Here is a 22715-nt window from a genome sequence, read left to right on the forward strand (position 1 = left end):
ACTAAGTTAAAAATGTGTCCCAAGCATTTCGCTCTATACCTTTTCGTTGCCTGACCTAAATGTAGTCTATTGATGTAGTTTATTGGTGATGGGTGCTGATGCTGAAGGAGCGGCTACAGGGTCTGGGCCTAGGGCGGCAAAGACTGCAAATCCGCCACTGATTCTATGCATAGGTTTCAAAGCAAACATATTTAACCCACATTTTTGATTACCTCATTTTCCCTAAATCTATAAATTTCTTCAAATTATTACCAAATGGTTCGTAATGGAATCCGTTAACATATGTCCAATGCCTTGATTCCAGCCCAATAAAATGCTTAAAGCACCATAAATAAATATAATTACGTTTTTAACGATATATTTTTTAATTAGTGCATTCTATATGAATATCGCTGTCGTTATTATAATATGAAATATGAAGCAGGGAGCTTGGTTCATATTTGTGTAGATATAAAAACCGGTCAAGTGCGAGTCGGACTCGTGCACGGAGGGTTCCGCACCATCAACAAAAAATAGAGCAAAACAAGCAAAAAAACGGTCACCCATCCAAGTACTGACCCGGCTCGACGTTGCTTAACTTTGGTCAAAAATCACGTTTGTTGTATGGGAGCCCCACTTAAATCTTTATTTTATTCTGTTTTTAGTACTTGTTCTTATAGCGGCAACAGAAATACATCATCTGTGAAAATTTCAACTGTCTAGCTATCACGGTTCGTGAGATACAGCCTGGTGACAGACGGACGGACGGACGGACGGACAGCGGAGTTTTAGTAATAGGGTCCAGTTGTTACCCTTTAGGTACGGAACCCTAAAAATGTGTAACGTCAACAAATTTGTTATTTTATTACTGTGCTGTTGAGGTAGCCTCAAATTAGTAGAATGGTGTTATGCGAATGTACACCTGTACAGTCATAAATGGCGTTGAATCTGTTACATAAACATAATTTTTAAAATATTGCCTTCTTTACTTAGCAAATCGTAACACGGTTTATATTACTGGCGTAGCAATAATAACAATATGTACAATACATTAAGTAACCAGTTTTACTTTTACGTCTGCAATATAATCTTGAGCATTGTTTTGGTTATTCACAAGAGCTGGCGCAAATTCGCGGTCAGTGTTTGTAAATCAATCTATGGAGCTGGTTATTCTATGCATTTACATAAGTTATATAAATCTCATCATTTTATATCATAATTTATTTTAGAACAATTTTTTGCAACCATCAATCGCCAACCATCAATTTTTGCAATCATCATAGACCTCGAATGCTGTATCAATAAGTTTTTGGCAAAAATGTCATTCTTGGTACAAGCTTTTATCGTTGACTGTAACTAATACTAATACTAATACTCATCGAGACAATTCTAAAAACCCCAAACACAATTAGGTAGGTTTCGTTGTTTTATCACAGAGTTCACATCACATCACAGACTCCATCATCAGATCAGCTCGATGGTACCTACCATAATATTGCATTGTCACGCGACTTACATATGTATGCAAATTTTCAGCTTCATTGGAAGTCAGGAAGTGGGTCAAATTTAACTTGCAACATTTGACCCGTACAAACATGGTTACATGCACTTACATACTTACATATGTACATTGCAAGTTAAATAAAAGCTTGTAATAAAAATAGATCCAAAGCTGAGCTGAGAATTACTCAAAAACTCTTGGTTCTGTTTCGAATGACCCAATTCAAATTAGAGTTTATATTTTTTGTGAACAGCGTTTCATAAACACAATATGACGGGCCGCTGGACCTTATTGCCTTCTTTACGACGCTTATTATATTTATTCAAAATAAGATTCGGTTCCTGGTTCATTTCAAACTGCCGAATTGAGCATTTATTTGCACCCTGTTGTGAGAGTACAAAATTAAGTGCAGTTTTGTTTCCTCGCTTAATGAGTGTTGTATATTTCTGTCGAGCAAAAGGTCAATAGCGTATCGGAATGCGTTGTTTTGCTGCTAACAATGTTGTTATGATATAAAGTTATTTCGGTTACAAGGCTAAAAAATAACTTTAGGTATGGCCGTTTTAGCCAAGTTGGTAGTGACCGTATCTACGAAGAAAAGAGGCTCGAACCCCAGAAACTGCATAAAGAGTTATTAGTAGGCATCGGAGTTTTTGTCGCATGGTAAGACTAATAGCAAGCTATGGAGTCGACATTTGCCATAAATGTAAACTCTTATTCATACTCATACTCATTTATTTAATTTATCTTAAAATGCCTTTAGAGCGGTCAGTCGTGTATATTATCTTAGTCAAATTATATAAAAAAATATTTTTCTATTAGATTATGAATTCATAACTTCAACTATTTTAACATACAACTATACAAACTACATCGCTGCGAAAGACCTAATGTTATGTAGGTACTGACCGCTGATAAAATTGATTCGACCAAACCGCACATCTTTCCAATTTCTCGTTTAAATAAGTATGAAAGTATACACGGACACATGTTGAAACGTAAAATATCTTTCAAGTAAACAACTAATCAATGACAGTAGTGATAGAATTAATTCATAACTTTTTTAATTGTGGAAGGTTATTTTCTTAGGTGACAGTTCCATTCACTTTCGGCTCTATATTGCAACAAATGAGGTTTAATATATTAAACTCATATACGTAGTAACTATTTAGTAATCTGTTCTCATATTAAATAAAATTAATCATGAGTATGAGTATGAATAAGAGTTTACATTTATGGCAAATGTCGACTCCATAGCTTGCTATTAGCTTGCTATTATTTTCAACGAAAATGACAGTACCTAGGTAAGTAAAAATTATAATTATGAGTTTGATTATACCGAAATCGATCGATTTTGACACTTTATATATTTTTTAGATTCAGCAATAATTCGGATAAATTGATTATTTTCCAGTAAATAGGGAATGCATATACCGATATACTTAGATATATTTTCTACTGTTTATTGACTCAACTGTCAGTGTAATATGAAAATATGAAAGTAAGTATTAGTAGTAATTTTGCATGAAAGTCTTGCATTTATTGAATGTTTCAACCTTTTTTGGTCTGATTAGTCGCTGGTCGAATACTTCGCAGCTCTTGTACCATAAGAGCAGGCCGTAAACCAAAAAGACGCAAAAAGCACCCTTCCAGTAACTTCTTTATAATGCTTTTAAAGCACTATTATAAAACTCCAAGCGTAGGGAGTCCAATAAAATTAAGACATTTTAATTTTGTGCCCCTATTTTGTAGGTTTATATCGGTAATGACCGCCAATGGACGGTGGTCTAATTCTTTATAAATAAAGCTGTTAATTAAAAAGGCACTTCAGGTAATATTGGCCTCATAAAGTAATAAACTACTTGATCCTTAAGTATAAAAAGGACACAGGTGTGGGTCATAAAAACTGATTAATTAACTTTTAGAAATCTTTGAGTAGGTACTTATTAAATTTTATGCGTTTACTTCTATTTGCTCTTAGAGCATCTTGAAGTTCAATAAAATGTGATTGCTCCAGCTAAAAGTAGCTTAATCAAATCTGCATGTGTATTCATCATCATCGTCCTGGCGTCAATCCCAGCTATGCCCCCGCGCGGGGCGCGAGGACCCGGGGTCCGCCTTCCGACTCCTTCGTGTCCACTTTGCCCGATATTCGAATGTGTATTATTGTAGAAAAAAAAGTTCATCAATGTAATAAATCAAAGAAAAAGAGAGTTAAATTGAAAGATCAATTCGTTTGTTGGCAGACTTTTCTTAGTTACCTACGTAAAATACAATCTTATTTCTGGTGTAATGATAGCTGATAGGAGGATAATAGAAGCAATACAAGGTTGCTATGTGTTCCCTCTATCTGTCATCCTCTATGATATCATTGCGCGCACTTCGTTTTAGTCTCATATTTACCTACTTTTTATCATAATTACGAGATGAAAATGAAGCACATCTCAAACCCCGAAACGCCTACTTTCCTGGAAAACCTAATCCGTACCAATACGTCAATTACCGACCAAGATAAGAGTTATTTAACATCCTCGAGACAAACCGACAGACACACGAGCGCCTGTCAACAAACAGCGGTGTTTGGAGCACAAATATGTGATAAGATAGCTTTAGGTGAGGCCGACACAATGGGCGGTGCGGTGTCAATATTTGTCATATGAATGCCTTTCAACGTTGCGAGCGCGTGCTGGGTTGCGGGCGTGTGTTACACCGTACCGTAAAGGTGATTCGAATGGCAACTGCAGCTGCACGGCCAATCTGATTGTCAATTTCTTCGATAAAATGAGTGACAGATTGAACGATCTAATCGTGACAGAAATGCGGCTACGAACGGCACTCATATTTTCAAGGAATCCGAATGTCACCATCACCGAACTGAAAAGCTGGACGCTACGCTACACATACAGTACGTAGTTACACGTCTCGCCAAATTTGCCCAGAGAGAGCTACTGACTATTGGTAGGTAGTAATCTCGTTGTTTTGTCTATCGTCTATACCATCATGTGAATAGGATTCTTATTTTGCCAGTTTCTTATAGATCGATAGGTACAAAGTTTCTGCAGCAACTAAAAAACGCCACTTATAACAATATACTAACTTGATTTCATTTGTGTTTCCAACGTTTGATTAATAAAAAAAACTACGGGTTGCACTCCGGGAGTGCCGACAGAAGTGAAAACTCAATGACTAGTCCAAAATGTCTACAGCACTATGTATGATTGACCCATCCTCCTTTCTATTGAAAAACTTTAGTTCCGAAATTGCTGGTCAGTGAGCTTGTTTTATTCGAAATTCAAATTTGTAGCGTTAATTGTTTAAAATTCGAATAGAAATTGTAAAGTTACCTTGCAGACCTCGCATCTAAATATATTTGGTCATGATATTTTTAATTTTATTCACCAGTACTAGAGTTCACTTTTATTAGCGATTTCAGCAAGATGTAGCTTTATTGAATTATGTCATTGAGTTTTTCTTTATTGATTTAAATGCCATCTAAATCAGTGGCCATCTAAACCTTACGGTTACGTGATCGCCTTACGCTGTCTTGAGTTTATAATTTTTTTCCCCACCTCAAAAAGATCCCAGCGCCGCTAAAGAAGTTTTCACTTCAAAACATTTTGAGGATAACATAAATTGAGTGAACTGGTGCAGCACTCAACTTCACGTCACAGTTTTCGTGTCTGATTGATACTTTAAATGTTCTGATACTTCACCTTCTGTGCTTGATAGGTTTATTAAATGCATATGATTTTCTACCTCAACGCAATAAACCTAAAGTCAAACATTAAAACACACATCGCAAAACCTATTACAGCAACCTTCTATTTGCATAAGTGAATTCAAAATTGTTTGTACGAAAATGTTACAAAATAACCATAAATAATGCATTTATTGTTATCATTTTACAAATTCGTTGATATCTACTTTATGTTCAGTATGCTGTAACGGTGTAATACAAAGCCACTAATACTCATACAAGACTTCACACTTGAGATAGTTATATTCCTGATAATAGGTGTTTTCTTTTATACTAAATCTTTAACTACATTTTACAACTAAAAGAATCTGAAGGTCACAGAAGTTTAGTTATCTATAATTTTAAGGTAGGTACCTGTAGTACACATGTACGGTGCTGTAGGTACTAAAAGCGATAACAACGCTAGGCGGGGTAATAGTAATATAATAACATGAACATTCGTGGGGCATAGGTAGACGGTACATTTTCGTACAATTAAGTATTTGTCTTTTTGAATTTTTCGCAGAGTTAGGTATGGTTTTCCACCCAGGAGGCGTATTCTGATTGTAATAAGAGGTTATAAATTTGATATGGTTATTATTTTGATTGTAATAACCCGCATGCAAGTCAAGTACCTATGCAAATAAGCACGGAGTAAAGGCTTCAGATAGATTAAGATATACTCCTTACATAGATTAAGACAGACAAGTTTAATGGTTTCAGCATAATAGGTAATACTATTTATTTTATATTACAAGCAAAATAGAATATAAAAAAATTAGGCAAAAAATACGTCACGTATGTACATACAAAATAAAAGTACGTATGAAAAATGATCTCAGTTGCATTTTGTACCTTATAACAGTGACAATAATATGAAATCCCTAGCGGCTTTCATACTGGTCGTCAACTCGTCACTAAATATAGGTATGTACTACAAATATGTATATGTAGTACAAGTAGGTATATTCACGTTAGTCTTTAGTAGTTAGGTATGTACTTGTAGCCTGTAATTGGAATACAAAATGGCGGATTTCAGACACCAAAGCCATTGTTATTCTGTTGAAGAGTTGTTTTAAGATAACGCCGCCTGTATCGCTCGTTGGCTAAGTGCGTTTGGTTGTTTTAGTGTGGAAATTGCCTATTATTTGTATAGGGTTTCCAGGTAGATTAGCTCACACTATTTATAAATACTGAGGCTGCCTTGTTTCTGAAAAGTGATATTGGATCGGAGCATTTTCAGGGTTCATTTTTTGTGTCAACTTAAACATAGACCGATGGAATGTTTAAACATGTTCGTCCACAAATATGTTAGTAGTATTTTTTTATGATATAGGGGGCAAAGGAGCAGACGAATCGCCTGATGGTAGGCAATTACCGTAGCCCATGGATACCTGCAACACCAGAGGGGTGGCAAGTGCGTTGCCCTTATAATGGGAGTAGGTACGCTCTTTTCTTGAAATGAAAGTTTGATTTGAAGGTCGTATCGGTTTGGTTACATAGTGAGAGTGTATTATAAGATATGATCAGAAATAACAAAACATTATTGGACATTGAAAGCGTAGATTTGGCTACCAATAGGTATGTAAGTTGGAGGACCTATTCATTTGATTTTCATCCCATGTAGGCTTTGAGTCCTACTTGACATAAATTGTAAATAGGTATTTAAATTTTTCTTAACTAAATTGTAACGCCAAGTTAACCCATGATTATTAGATATAGTGTCATTCTTTGGAACTTGCTAACTATGTAAACAAACCGCCATATTGAAATTGTCTGTCATGATGACTAGTGACTTTTGTTTACATAGTAAAGTTAGCAAGTTCCATAGAATGACACTTTAGGTAATAAGTATCAATGAAGTTTCAAAAAATAAACTGCAAATAGTTCGCTTTTGTATTCCTATAGTAGGTTTACAAGTTTAATAACTATTAACCCATTTACACCCTGTTAACATTAAATAGCCAATAATTCCTAATCCCAACTCAATAATGTATCCAGATCGACAAGCTTAAGGACAGTTTGGAGTCCATTAGGAGTTGTATCTACCATAATAGGTAAAATCTGTACAATAAAAATATAATATGTATTCAGTATCTTAACTGGAAAGGCCTGGACTTTGACATGGTTTACCTGTGCGTGCGTCAAGAACATTATGCAAGCTGATTTTACTTTTGGATATAACGGAAAGGTAATTTAGGTAGCAAATTATTAGTACCTAGAATGCACAGAAAACTGCGACAGTATGACTAGCAGCGCAGTAGCTTTAAATGTAGAGCTCGATTTATATAAAATACCTACCTACTTAGTTTTGGTAGATGAATACAGGAAGAAGAACGCATAATGGACCGTGGAAGCTATTCAGGATGGAAAGCTATAGGTATCTTTAAAACAATACACTCTTTTTGTTTGGGCAGTCGTGTAAAAAGAGCAAGGTAATTGCCACAAAAATGTAGCTCAAAGTATCTTTTGTTGTTATTGTAGGAAATGTAGAAGAATAATTATAATTATCATTAATTCCAGTTTTATTCACTCACCAACGTGCTACCTTACTAATCACTACCAAAACAGCTCTAGAGACAGCGAAATATTAACACATTCAATGCCGAAAACCCGACTATCGTGTATTTTATGATTTCGTTCCCAGGCCGGACGACCCGATAGTAGAGATCGTGGTAATAAGTACTATGCCTTTACCTATATGAAGAAATTTTTGTGGCCTGGAGCGGATGTCTTGTTTGGCTGGGTGGCAATTAGTGTGTTAAAATACTGGGCACAATATTGTAACTGTGCCCAAGGTGTCGGCATGTCGGTATTTTGAGAGATTTAGTATGGTGTAACTGTAGCAAATTGTTATTGGTAGCGAACATTAGGGCCGCATTCGAGTAAGCCTACCCCGTTTATAATTTGTCAGTTTGTCACTATGGCGTTAACTATTTGACTACAACGTGAAATTGGAGATGATACATTTTCAATGCATTAAACACGATGTCAATGCAATAGGACTACGTAATTTCAAAAAATAAATGGTACATGTATCTTGTTAAGTAATTACAAGAAACAAGAAGCAAAACATTCTTTCAATCTTAGGCATTTAACACATTGAGTGCCGGGAACCCGCTCGGTGGCTTCTCTGTTCGTAGTCGCTTTCCTCTACAAAGCGGGAAAACGCTGGGATCGGCTACGAGCGTAGCGCTACGAAAACGTTTGCAGTGAATGTGTTAAACTTACCTACTTCATATTCAAATAAGGCAAAACTTGTCTTATTTACAAATCATGATTAAACTGTAACGTAGAATAAGTACTTAGGTACCTATTGTAGGGCACATGCTTGTAGCTATTAGGTAAATTGCTATTTTTTTTTTCTTTTTATATTTCTTATCAGTTTAATTTTTTCTATTCCTCATCATGTACCTATTGTATTTTGGTTCCATATGTGTGTACCTACCTAGTAGATGATGTAACAGGAAGTAAGTAGTGTAGGTATACCATACCTACGTGGATGGTTTAGCTAACTAATGGCATACAGAGATTTTTCATGAACTTATAATATCGTTCATAAAGTACATAATATGTTTGAATTCTTCATCAAGTAAAAGTCAGCCAGGATAAAATAAATGATTAAACATGAGATTTCACTATAATTTCTAAGTTAAAGCACCAACTATTTTACACAGGCTTTTATCAATTCTAAACAACGACCGTCCCAGTCAATTTTATAGGTGCCTTTACCGTAAATTACAATGGCCATTTATACAGTCCTTCCCGATCCACAAAGCCATTTAATTGAACTATTAGGCCCTGTACCACGTAAAAGAGCGTTCAAGAGTTTCAAGACTGCGCGCGTTCAATTGAATCACATTCTTTGCCCATGGAAGGATTGATGCGCGAGCGCAGAGATCGAGCAATCGCAGCGCGCCCGTGCGCCTGTGGGCGGGGCTATCGGCAATACCACCCACCGCCCCGTTTGTCGATTTTTAGTGATCGGATTACGAACTTTGGGACTTTTTAATCCGTAGCGCTCTGAGTTTTCTATTTGCTTGTAAGAATTTATTGGTGTTGGGTTGCAGTTGTTTTCTGGGTTGTGGTTTTATTAATAAGTCTGTGTCTAAATTGTCTTAACTTATCCTGTTTTAATATCTAATTTGAACATGTTGTTATGTACAATTTAGAAACGCAACCTACATTATCTGAGACGAGCTGAGATACCTAGTAATTAGTTGGCCACACGGTGGGGTTTAAAAGTTTTACCGTCTCGGAGTTACCTCTGTTAAAATAGAAGTAATATAAATTTGGAAGCCCCAAGATACGCTGTACCCCATTCTCCCCTACCTAGGTATTCTTCAAATTCAAATTAATAATCCACCTTACATAAAACCTACCTGTGAGATAACACACATAAATGAAATAAAACTCAAGAATCTAGTGAGAAAGAATAGTAGAGCTAACATTATTTCAATGTAAGTAAGTATTGTACTTATATCAACGTTAGTTTCCATCTCTATTGCATTATAAATGCCAAAGACGCACCTTTCCCTTGACCAGTATTTAAAATGCCAGTCTCCCCTTTACACGTGCCTTAAAGATGCGGCCATACATATCCATACGGCAATATACAAGTAACGGTATCAGTGCATTGCGAATGCCATTCCTTTAATATGAACATCAAAAGCTTAAGTGCGAAGCGAGCTTGAGATACGCGAGGAGAATGAATATCCGTAGAGGGTACAAAGTGATTGAGTGAGTGGTGAGTGAGGTTGATGGAGGGGGGAAGTGAGTGAGTGAGGGTGAAGTGTGAGGATTATTTTTAGGAATGAACTAGATTCGTGGACAACAAAGTTTCAGTGAAGTTTTGAGATCAATAAAAATACAATTTGTTGTAGGTATTATTCTGTAAATAAAATACAAATCTCTAGAGAGTGATAAGGTGCGCTATCTTTCACACCATTTCTATTAAACCTATTGAGGCTTTCTCTCATTCTCTCACTCTATCTACCTATCTCTGCCATAGATACCTACCACAGCATGTCAAGCTAGGTATCATACTGTCATCCCATGGCTCCTTCAAAACGGAGAAGGGTGAAGCCGGAGTGGCTTTATATGGGTATACCTATACCTTCCTCTCTTCCTCTCAATAGGAGAGGATGGCTGCAGGGGGAGTCCCACATATCTCCCAATGGCTCCCCAAGCCGGGGGAATCCATAACGTATTTTACCACCCAGTCAATAAAAAAATAACTTCTTAACTATTTATTTTAAAATTACAAAAAAAATATTCTATTCTCAAAATGAGCTCTTTCATATGTATGTTTAAATTTTTTTTTTATCTCCTCATTTACCCCCAAAAGTTGCCCTCATGTTTAAAATTAATTTGTTTACGTAACATGTCCGTATTTGGGTCACAAACTTATATAGGAGTATGTGTATCAAATTTCGACTTAATTGGTCCAGTAGTTTTGGAGAAAATGGGCTGTGGCAGACGGACAGACAGACATACAGACGCACGAGTGATCCTATAAGGGTTCCGGTATTTTCTTTTAAGGTCCGGAACACTAAATAAAAAAGGTATCATACTGTGTCGTTTCTGCGTGCGCACTCTTTGCCCGCTGCCCACGCGCCGGTATCGCGACGACGCCGTTACTGTCCGTCGCGATAGTTTGCTAGATAGTGCCCGCACACGACGACGCGACGAACGACGCGACGAACGATTCCATCCAGGGGTTCTATTTGACTTGTCGGATCAAAAGTCTTAAGGAAAAGGGGGTCTTGATGGGTCGTGACGTGATCACCAAGAGGCCGCAACCACCATTTAAATTTTAGGAAAAATGATGACCATAATATAGATAAGGCGGTAAAGTAATTTTCATGAGTCGAATAGGCTTCTCGGCTGATTGATTGCCTATTATTATTGATCACGTAAGCGTAGACGAGTGGATTTCTCGTATTATATACAATATCTGGGTGACCGAGCTTCGCTCGGAAAACATATAAAAACTCGAAAATGCGCGTTTTCCCAGAGATAAGACCTAGCTAGATCGATTTCTCGCCCTCGAAAACCCCCATATAGTAAATTTCATCGAAATCGTTAGAGCCGTTTCCGAGATCCCCGAAATATATATATATGTAAATAAACAAGAATTGCTCGTTTAACCTGTCGTTTCCCACGATATGACGTCACCCATAAGCGTTCTGGCTCAAATATGAGCCGCTGGGAGCTGACAGATTAAAGGTATTAGATAGATAAATGTTTAATTTATTACTTACTATATAAAATATGTAGGTACGTAACATAAGTACGAGTATAAATTTGGTCTAACATAAGTATAACCTCTTAAATCAAAAGGGTTAGGTAGTACACAAGAAGGTTCACAGAATATTCGGATAATTAAATCCTTTAGGCTTAAAATATCCTTATATTAATATCAAGTTATGTCAAGTATCTCTTGAACACGTGATCAAATAAATTTTACACAATAGGTAGAAATAATTAAATTCAATAAATAGAAATGATTAAGTTATACCTATAAGAGCCTTGTTCAAAACTAGTCATAAAATGTTCATACCGCGTTCTCTTTATTCCTACATACATAATTAGGCATGTACCTATTTAATGATAAATTAGAACTAAGTCTATACATATCTGGAACTATAACAGGGTTATTTATAGGCACTGGTCACTGATCGCGGTGACTACCTAATAAGATTTCCCCAAATTCAATATTCGATCCATGTTTTGTTTTGTAACCTAACCTTTTAGACGATACCTATGTATTTTTATTTTTAATATCAGTGTTGATAACATGTATGTCCGCAAATTTAATGTGTGCAAAGCCCCGAACAAGAAAACGCAACTCAAAGACAAACAAGTCAAGCGAAACCGTGCTTAACATTCGAAACTGCGCCGACGCACGTTCTGGCGCATTGTCAAAACACCTCATACAATTCCACAAGAAAAAAAACACAGTGCCGTGTGTGGTCGCGAATAAAAACGCTCCACTAATAAAACGCACTCGAAACGGCAAAAGCAAATATTTTTCAAACACCTTCGAGGGTAAACATAATCCTTTGTGACAATCGTCGGTAATTTCGGTGTCGATGACAATGTGATGTTTGCGAAAAAGGGGAAAAAAAATAAGCACAGTGACACCAAGCTTACTTTGCCGTTAGTTAACCCTAGAGACTCTCCAGGATTATCGACATTCGCTTTTATTCCTATAGCTTCACGTGCTCTGCGATTTTGCTTCAAGTTTCGCCGAGTGCAAATGTATGTTTGGCTTTTAAAAGTGTACTATGTTTAACCCAGCGGGATTTCCGATTGGGGTGATTGCTATGTAATTTGTGAATAATTCTCGGCTTGAAAGGTCTAAGATACGGTGTCCCATTATTATGTCTCCGCAGTGCTTAATGTAAAGTGATGCGCTTTTGAATGCTATTGTATTTGTAATGTAATGTCTTGATATTTGTTATTGTGTAGTTTTTGTAGACCTTTTGAATTTAATGTTTTATGATGTGTCCTTAGCCCTTTCATTTCGCTATTAAGTCAATAGCAGTTTGTCAACGGCAACGGCAAATTATCGGCGTAAATTATATCAGCTCTATACCTAATAAACGTAGATACTTATTGTTTATTTTTTCAATTGAATGTCGGCAATTATCTTTGAAATATTTTCTTTCCCATTTATGACTCACTCGTTCCAGTTATTAAAAAAAACTCAAGTGTTCACCAACGCTACAAATCGATTGAAGCGCATGGTGTCATTAAAAACCACAGTGTAAAAGCAAGTATCGGAAAAAAGCTTACAATCAAATAACCACAACGCTGGCTTAGCCATAACGAATCATCCGTCATGTGGTTAAGGTATTATTCAATACTGGTTGTATAAAAAAAGGTCCAGAAAATGTTAATTATAAAATGGTAGAAGTCTTGAACCAGATTGGGAAGGTAAACCACTAGGTCTAACATCTGTCAGTGTACAAATCTATCTAGATTTGAAAACCAACTTAGATAGGTATTCTAAATTCTAACCTGCTGATCTCAAGCCAGCAGAAAGAAAAGAGGATTTTAAGGTATAGAACTCTACCTACCTACATGATTCTATTTTATTTATAGAATTAATTATTGTATTGAAATGTGGCTAATAGGTACCCACTTTTACACTAGGTAGGTATATAGCGAAATTAATAAATGACTGTGATAAAGGCGGTTTCTTTATTTCAACAACGCAGGGTTATTAAACTTTTTAATACCTGTTTGTTAAAAAACTTTATCATTTACGAATTGGCATTGTTTGCATCTGTTGCAATATTTTAAGAACCGAGATTCCCAATTTCACGCTTTTCAGCGAATAAGTCTGTTCCAATCCACAATCTGTTATCCGCCTTTTTAACACATCATCTATTTCCAGAAATGTAAAAAATCGAAGACATGTGGGCCATTACAAGGTTATTTTGTATGGTATAAGGTTCTTTATGTCATTTTGATACACTCAAGACCTTTTGTGTGGAACGACAATGGGTCCTTTTCTCCGTGTGAATCGGCGACGGTTCTCCATAGATTTGGATGTATTGAATCGATTTTTCAAGCTCAGTAGTCGTTCTTTGTTGTTAATAGACGTGCAAGAGGCGACAGAGATGTCAGGGCAAAGAGGACCTTATGATGTTGCCATAACTCTGTGTGGCTGTATTATGACTGTGAGTTCGGTTTGACCTTTGTAATTACCACTTAAGTATTAGGTCTGTTAATGCGACGTATTGTTCAGATGTTGTGATCGATGGTCTGAATAAAATCGAATGTCTTAATATAAATAAAATAGGAACTAAGTATGCAGCCAGAGCAACTACGATGTCTTTAATTAGTCAGCCACAGTGTTTTCAGCGTTTTAGGATCAAAATAGTTTTATTTAGATTTTAGTTTTTAGGGTTCCGTAGCCAAATGGCAAAAAACGGAACCCTTATAGATTCGTCATGTCTGTCTGTCTGTCCGTCTGTCCGTCCGTATGTCACAGCCACTTTTCTCCGAAACTATAAGAACTATACTGTTGAAACTTGGTAAGTAGATGTATTCTGTGAACCGCATTAAGATTTTCACACAAAAATAGAAAAAAAACAATAAATTTTTGGGGTTCCCCATACTTCGAACTGAAACTCAAAATTTTTTTTTTTCATCAAACCCATACGTGTGGGGTATCTATGGATAGGTCTTCAAAAATGATATTGAGGTTTCTAATATCATTTTTTTCTAAACTGAATAGTTTGCGCGAGAGACTCTTCCAAAGTGGTAAAATGTGTGTCCCCCCCCCCTGTAACTTCTAAAATAAGAGAATGATAAAACTAAAAAAAATATATGATGTACATTACCATGTAAACTTCCACCGAAAATTGGTTTGAACGAGATCTAGTAAGTAGTTTTTTTTTTATACGTCATAAATCGCCTAAATACGGAACCCTTCATGGGCGAGTCCGACTCGCACTTGGCCGCTTTTTAATGTTCAACTTTGTTAATTATGCGCTAAACGAGAGAGATTTGTTACGTACCTCCTAGCTTCTGCCCGCGAATTCGTTCGCGTGTAATGATGATTGCAGTATCCTATGTCCTTTACCGGGTCTCAAACTATATCCATACCCAGTTTCATCTACCTAAATCGATTCAACGGGCTGCAGTTGCCACCCGAATGTCACCTTTATACTAGCGCTGCATTCAGATTTCGCATCGGTATGAAAACCGCCGAGTTGAGTAGAATTGTCAAGATCTAAAAATACGCATATGTTTTGGATTACGAATGGTTTTAAATGTATACATTGTCTACGTAATTCACCAAGGGGACTGTGTATTAAAATGATATTGATTATTTGTCTTATTGGATGCATATAAAAATTACTTGAGTTTATTTTTCAGAAATTTGGTACCTAGGTGTAGGTACCTATTTGGTTTTATCTAATAAAACTTGCATACCTATTTCCCATTAATTATTCACATTTTCTCAGACTTTTTACCCCGAAATTAGTCGCTTAATAAAAGAAAGATCAAATGTTCTTTCAAGTTATATAAGGGCCTAGCCTAGTCAATGGTGTAGGTACCGTAAGTAGGTAGTTAGGTACTTACGTTAATGTTAGCAGAAAACAGACAGACGCACGAGTGATCCTATAAGGGTACCGTTTTTTAGGGTTCCGTACCCAAAGGGTAAAAACGGGACCCTATTACTAAGACTCCGCTGTCCGTCCGTCCGTCCGTCCATCTGTCACCAGGCTGTATCTCACGAACCGTGATAGCTAGACAGTTGAAATTTTCACAGATGATGTATTTCTGTTGCCGCTATAACAACAAATACTAAAAACAGAATAAAATAAAGATTTTAGTGGGGCTCCCATACAACAAACGTGATTTTTGACCGAAGTTAAGCAACGTCGGGCGGGGTCAGTACTTGGATGGGTGACCGTTTTTCTGCTTGTTTTGCTCTATTTTTTGTTGATGGTGCGGAACCCTCCGTGCGCGAGTCTGACTCGCACTTGGCCGGTTTTTCCTTTTGAGGACTATGTCTACTTAAGTATCTCCTGTGAACTACTTTTCTCATACTACGGTTCTCAAGGGAACAGAATTTATTTTAGTATAAGGTGTCTATATAACTGGCCACCCTTCAATAACTAGCCACCTTATACCTACTATAAGTGGCCACCTATAACCTTATAACTATAACTATAAGTGTTAAAAGCCTTACTTAGCCTTATAACTATAAGTGTTAAAAGTGGCTAGTAATTGACGATTTATCAGTGACGACGTAAGTATTTGTAATTCTATACATAATACATATAACTCTGGGATGTGATCTTATCTAAACAGTCAACTGACAAAGTATTACTGTTTAGTCTTCTCCGTATTTGTAGTATCTTCAAGATGTGCACTTTTATAGCAGGCATGAGTGTGAGAGCCATCATCTCAACTTTAAGAGTTAGTTGTAATGACTTACATATTATTACCTTTACGGGTGATAATAATTTAAAAAAAACCTATTAAAATAATCAAAGTTCTCGTTTTTATTTACATTAATAATAATAACCCTTATCAATATGTCCATGCAGAATTTGTACAGATTATATCCATAAGATTTGAAAACATTCTGGATGAAGCTAGTCACGGAAGACTTAATTTAATACAATACTTATAGTAGGAATGTAGTTTATAGACAGGGCCATAAGATTGCATCAAAACAAAAACATACCTTATTTATAACAAGACGTCATGATAAGATAAAAAATACAGCGATGCTTTTAGGTGCATTAAGACAAATCACTTAATTTGATAACTACATAAATTTCACTACTATTTCTTAAAAGCTAGAGGACGGTAAAGGTTTTAATTTTCAATAAGTCAATCTTAATGCTATTTACAAACACAAATGAGATCAGATAATTTACAAAAGGTTACAGTCGAAATAATCGGTAATACTAAAAGATCCAAACAATTTTTCAAGCACTAGCGCGATGTCCCAACATAAAACAACAATATTACTGAAAATCTAAATGCTGGAAATCTTAGGTAAAAAAGATATAAACATAAACATATAAGGCATATAAGGCACTAAATTATGATGCACTTTTTCAGTCTTTTACTTTTACTAAACTACATCATTAAAGTCTTTTAATAGGTATCACTAAGAGCCGTTTAGTTTTCGTCTTCAGTATCAAGAGCATCAATTGGGAAGTTTGGATTTAAAATAGGACTCTTGCCATTGCTGCCATTAGGTGAAGTGGCTACGGAAGAGATTCCAACGAGGTTGTGTGTCAAGCTGTGGCGTCTCAAATCGCAGTTCCTCCTGAACACCTTCCCACATGAAGAGCAGTTGTAAGGTTTTATGTCTGTGTGAGTGAGAAGGTGCGTCTTCAAATTCGATCGTTGATTAAAACTTCTGCTGCACACTGGACACTTGTGAGGCGATTCTTCCATGTGTAAGATTTTATGGACAGCTAGTGTTCGTGACTGGCAGAAACCTTTTCCGCATTCCAGACATTTAAACGGCTTTTCCTTCGAGTGTATGTACCTGTAAGACAGAAATAATAAATTACACTAAAATAAAAAATAATGCCTAATTTACAAGCTACAAGGATAAGTACCTATTTAGTCAGGAGGTTATGAGAAAGGGACAATAAATATATCATGTCTGGGGGCGCCGAAACGTGGGCTTGCGTGTTCCAGACACCTCGTGGGAGAGGCGGGAAGCCTACAACTGCCCTCGGGATATTGGTAATAAATTGGCAAACCCTCTCATTTTTATTCCTGATGTTGTTCATTTACGTCAGCCGGCACATGCGATTTTAATACTTATCAGTAAATGACTATCTGTTGGCCTTTATATGGCCATGTATCAAAACACGAGTCTATAAATTCTCATTAATAATTTGATTTACAAAATTGCACAGCAGAAGGCATTAATTAAAAACATCCAACGCGCACCTATGATTTTAAATTAAATTTAAACATACAAGATATAATTAACACGCGGAACAACGTGTAATCAATAATAACATAAAACGATAAAACCAGCATTCGGCTCTCCGATTCGAGAAATCATCTCCGTATCGAATAAACAAACAGACTCGAAGCGAGTAAATTACGATGTGTTCAAAGTAACGTAATACGTGTAATAATCGTTGAGATTAGTTAGATCGGCGACGATAAAGAGACGTTTCGAGATGGTGAATGAAAGAATAATTTCAATGTTAAAACACGAGATGATGACGGTGATTAGAGCGAGCGGCGTTCGCGCAGTGGAGCGTGGAGCGACAGCGCGCCGGCGCTTCGCGTTAGGCCTAACTCGACTCAACACGACAACTCTCTGATTATTAATTAACTAAGGTCGCAATGCGTATTGATGGCTCGTGAGGCTTTCAACATCCATAATGTACTCGCCCCGATCTCTTCACGTCGAGAAATAATAACGCACATCAGTGAATGCCAAAATTGGCAGTATGAAAAATGATTCCCAAATTATCAAACGAGATAAAAATTAATTTAAGGCTATTTAAATTTTCAATCGACACAAAAAATACCAACGACCCGACACAAAAACTCGACTGTGTGCAACGTATATTTACTATGGTTTTTATTTTTTGTCGTCCATATTAATCCTCACGTCAAGATCGCCACGTGCTTTGTTCGGTCCCGTCGAAGGCCCGCTCCGGTCCATTATAATGTATCGTGTCAAGAGACACCGATTGAACATCGACAGGCGGCCGGGCCCGGGTTAACCCTCCGGCGTCTACACGAAATTTATTTTATTGCTACAGAGATACGGTGATTTGGGAGGAAATCGCCGAGACAGGTGTTAAAACTTCAACACCTTTAGCTCTTTTTGGGTGTGGATCGACCAGATAAGTAAAGAAATAGATTAACTGAGATTACGAGTTGTTGTTTGGATTATCTCATGTTTTATAGCGTTTAAGATCTATGGGATGTTTGAAGTTGAGAATGCTTAAGTGCTATCGAGTCGACAAAAATGTATGTTATTACATTCTTACCAAATACGTTGGGTTGGGAAGATTATGCGCAAAGATTTCGAAGGAATGCGTAGGAGAAGAAAAACAAAATGAGGAGGCGAAATTAAAACATTGGATCGTCAGAGATTAGCGGCGGTTTTGTGAAATAATTTACGAGCGTGACGGACAACTTGTCGATACCATCTGCCCGAGCCATACTTAACCCTTTTTGTTTTATATGTGTTTTTTCAACGCCATTATTCAAAAGTTCCTAATAAGATTTCGCGTTGGAAATCGACGACCATAATGTTTTACTGATATCTAAAATGGAGAATCGTGAATCTTTTAAAATATGTTATCGGTTTAAGAAAGAGTTATGCGTGACCTCACCAAATAAGAAGACACGTAAAATGGATGTTTGAAATAGTTTTCTTCCGTTATTGATGTAACGATTATTTTTTCGTGCTTTATGAACATGCGATCTAGTTATGACTTTTACATTTTATAACAAAGGTTATTAATGTTTAATACCTTGTTAGCGATTTTTCAACAGGATAACATTGAGTATTTTTGTAATTAAATTGTGTAGTTTTACCTGTGATCTCTAAGGTGATCTTGCCGTCGGAAAGCTTTGCCGCAAATATCACAGGAATATGGCCGCTCATCTGTATGAGTTCTTTCATGTATCAACAAATTATATGATTTTGTGAATTGTCGATTGCAAAATTTGCAAATAAACTGCTTTTTTGTCCTAGGTCCGCTTCCAGTCGTCTTCTGCTTAGTTGATATATTGCTACCTGTTGAAGATGTTGAACTATTCGTTGATTTGGAGCTAGATGTGTTTGATGCTTGCGGTGACAAAGGTGCCTGAGACGGGCTTCCATTCATTTGTTGTTGATACATGGAATTCATTAAAAGGCTTGGATACCCATTGTCTAAGCTCGACGATCCATAGCCATAGCTCTTTGATGTCGATTCCAAATGTTGTTCTAATGTGAAGTCATCTTCGTTGTCTAATAAAGCCAAGTCTTCTTCCACTTCTTCTGATAAGTCTACATCTTCAGCAGCTATAGCATCAGACAGTTGATAGTCTTCAGGGGTTTTTGGGGAGAAATCCCGAGAAGTATTTTCAGTTGCATCAATTTCGCTTATCTTTGCGCTTGCCGTCGCTATCCTCAATATGTCCTGCTTGGACGTCGAATTGATTTCAGAAGTATTAGGCTGAATTGTGCTACTTACAGATGATACTGATGTTAAACGTTGTAAAGTCAAATAAGATTCCAATGCTTGTAAATTTAAAGCGGCGGCAGCTGCTGAGTTCGAAGGCAGCAAAGCGGCTTGTTGTAATGAATTCATCATAGCGTTTTGCAAAGATAGGACAACACCTTGCAGAGATCTTTGTAGCATGTTTTCTTGTAACAATGCCGCTGATGCAATTGATAAGTTCAGATTCGTAGTTGTAGTTGTACTAGGGCTCTTACTTGTGTTGCTTTTCGTATCCGGCCGGGGTGACGGCGGGTCGACGGTTATAACGCTGTTCATGTCTGAGGAGCTCTTGGTGTCTTGTATCTGAAGATTGTTCTTGAGCTTGAGGATTGCGCTTTCGAGTGAGTTCAAGGTAGATTTGCTTGAACGCGACGAACTTTGCTCTTGCATGATTGTTAGTCAAAAATCATCGGTGGGTTGTGAATGCACGTGTTCGCGGGAGGGGCGCGGAGGGTGTCGCGTGCGCGTGCGTCGTTCCGAAGCGCGCGAACGTGCGAGGCGGTCGTATGACGCGGCGCGACTGAGCCGGCGGGCAGCCGGCGACCGCCCCGCCCCCTCCCCTCGCCTCCTCCCGCCTCACAAAAGCTCTCTATTTTAGGTAACTCTTTGTACGCAGTAATGGTCACCTCACGCTGCCCTAACGACAGACACGTCCATGAGAGCGCGTTGCGCCAGATTTGTTGTAACCCTTCCAAGTGTAATGAGATTCCAAATGGAATCGTCCCGTACCTGCGTATGGGAAAACAATGATCGTAAGCCATCGTTTCGGTCAGCCCCATTTTATTTTATGTTACAATACTTGCAATGAGCGTTGAGATGATAACAACAAACATTCAATCAGCTGAATGCATCAAATTATTCGCATTAAAGTCCAATAATAATTTAGTGTAATTAATAGGTTTATATATTAATTTACAATTAATTAATAATTTTATAAAAAGTTAAAAGTACTTTATTCATAAATTTCATAATCCAATGGTTGGTATCATATAAGTCACTCATTTAGGATAAAGTTTTATGCTTGAGCGATGGATGTAGGTACCTATTAAAATTAATAGTGCCATAAAGACTCGAAAAATACTCCACAAAAGTCGACTGTAACCATCTAACCAAATAAATACCAGTCAGCGGCCTGATTCGAACTTTAAGTAGGTATACGTCATGGATCGGATACATCAGTGTCAAAAGTGACGTTTTTGTTTCAAGAAATCATATTGTATCTTTAGCAAATCTTTGACGTATCGTAAAGTTCGAATCCGGCCGCAGCTTTATGTTTGCTCACAGTTTTAAAGGGATAGGTAGTTTGTATTCCTTTATTAACTTGTTTTGGAAATGGCTTACAACAAATCAACTAAATAGATACCTACCTACATACTTATAGTTCGTTTTTTTTAGCATTAGAAACAAAGTAAGCAATCTTGACATGTCTTTTAATTGAAAAACGCTTTTTAAAAATCAGTAACTATTACTTATGAAAGCAGAAGAATATAAATGATCGTATTTGATTCATAATTGTTACATATTTGCCATAATTTATTTTTAAAATGTGTTTTTCAATAAAAAGACACGTCAAGATTGTGTACCTTATTTCTAATGCTAAAAAAAAACGAACTATAGTTAAAAAATAAATGTAGAAATAAACATGCATGTAAAATTGAAATGGCAATTGTAGTTTTATTTACAAATTTAAAATTATACTAGCTCATTATTTTAAAATGTATTAAGGTTATTTTTATTCTGACAAAAAAACTAAGTTTAAAAGAACCCGATGAAACGCAATGATGCAGTCCAAAACAAACAAAATTATTTATTTTGCTCAAAGTTTGTTTATTAATTTTATTATGTTTGACCAATTATCAAGACATGTGTGTTTTGTGTCCAGTTGACTGCAGCTAATTTGATAATATCGTGTGAAATTTGCAGTTTGTAATACAATAAGGATATTGCACAAGGCAGTTTGTTACTCAGTTGTTTTATTTTATGTGTACCTAATTCGCACCATGACTTGGTACCTACCCAATCCTTTTACTAATCGATGTATTTTAAGCATTAATGATGAACTGATGCAATAAAGACATTACGGTTGTTTGATAGATATGCCTACGTATTATTAACTATTAGGTAGTACTTGTTGTAAATATCAAAATATGCATAACTACTAGCGCCATCTATGCGCAACATGTAAGAAACTTCTCAGTTAATAAAGCAGTCACTTCATATCATTCGAACAAAACTCGTCGTTTTATTTTAGGTTATGTGCTCAGCCACTTAAAATTACTATTTTACAAGTTAATAGTCAGAATTATCAGCAAAGTTTTGTGTGATGGACTAAAGGACTTGTGTGTTTTACGGTTGTACTAAAAATTTAAGTAAAACTGTAAAAATAGTAATTCGTGAAAACCGTTATTCAAAATCATGGCTGCTAGCTCAAGTTATTTAGTGAACGTACCGAAACTAAAAGGTCGCGAGAACTATAGTGAGTGGTGTTTTGCAGTAGAGAACTTTCTGGTGCTGGAAGGCATGGCCAAGTGTATAAAAAAGCCAGATGAAACAACGTCGGCGGCGGCGGCGTCAGCGTCAGAAGATGGCAAAACGAAAGCTAAATTGATTTTGACAATAGATCCGTCTATCTACATTCATATAAAAAGTGTCACGACATCGTATGAGTTATGGACAAAATTGAAGCAACTATTTGATGACTCAGGCTTTACAAGAAGGATTAGCTTGTTGAGGAATCTTATATCAATTCGACTTGAGAACAATC

At 36.6% G+C, this 22715-nt stretch overlaps 1 protein-coding gene across 1 annotated transcript; it reads right to left on the reverse strand.

Annotated features, from left to right (window-relative positions):
- Positions 1–16795: 16795 nt before the first annotated feature.
- Positions 16796–20729, reverse strand: LOC134654106 (protein sister of odd and bowel). The gene is made up of 2 exons (XM_063509533.1): positions 19281–20729; positions 16796–17250 (listed from the first exon to the last, which is right to left on the reverse strand). The coding sequence occupies exons 1-2, from the start codon at positions 20339–20341 to the stop codon at positions 16875–16877; spliced, it is 1437 nt and encodes a 478-aa protein (XP_063365603.1). The 5' UTR covers positions 20342–20729; the 3' UTR covers positions 16796–16874.
- Between the last annotated feature and the right edge of the window lie 1986 nt (positions 20730–22715).

Source organism: Cydia amplana, chromosome 14 (genome assembly GCF_948474715.1).
Source record: "Cydia amplana chromosome 14, ilCydAmpl1.1, whole genome shotgun sequence".
NCBI classification, from domain to species: Eukaryota; Metazoa; Arthropoda; class Insecta; order Lepidoptera; family Tortricidae; genus Cydia; species Cydia amplana.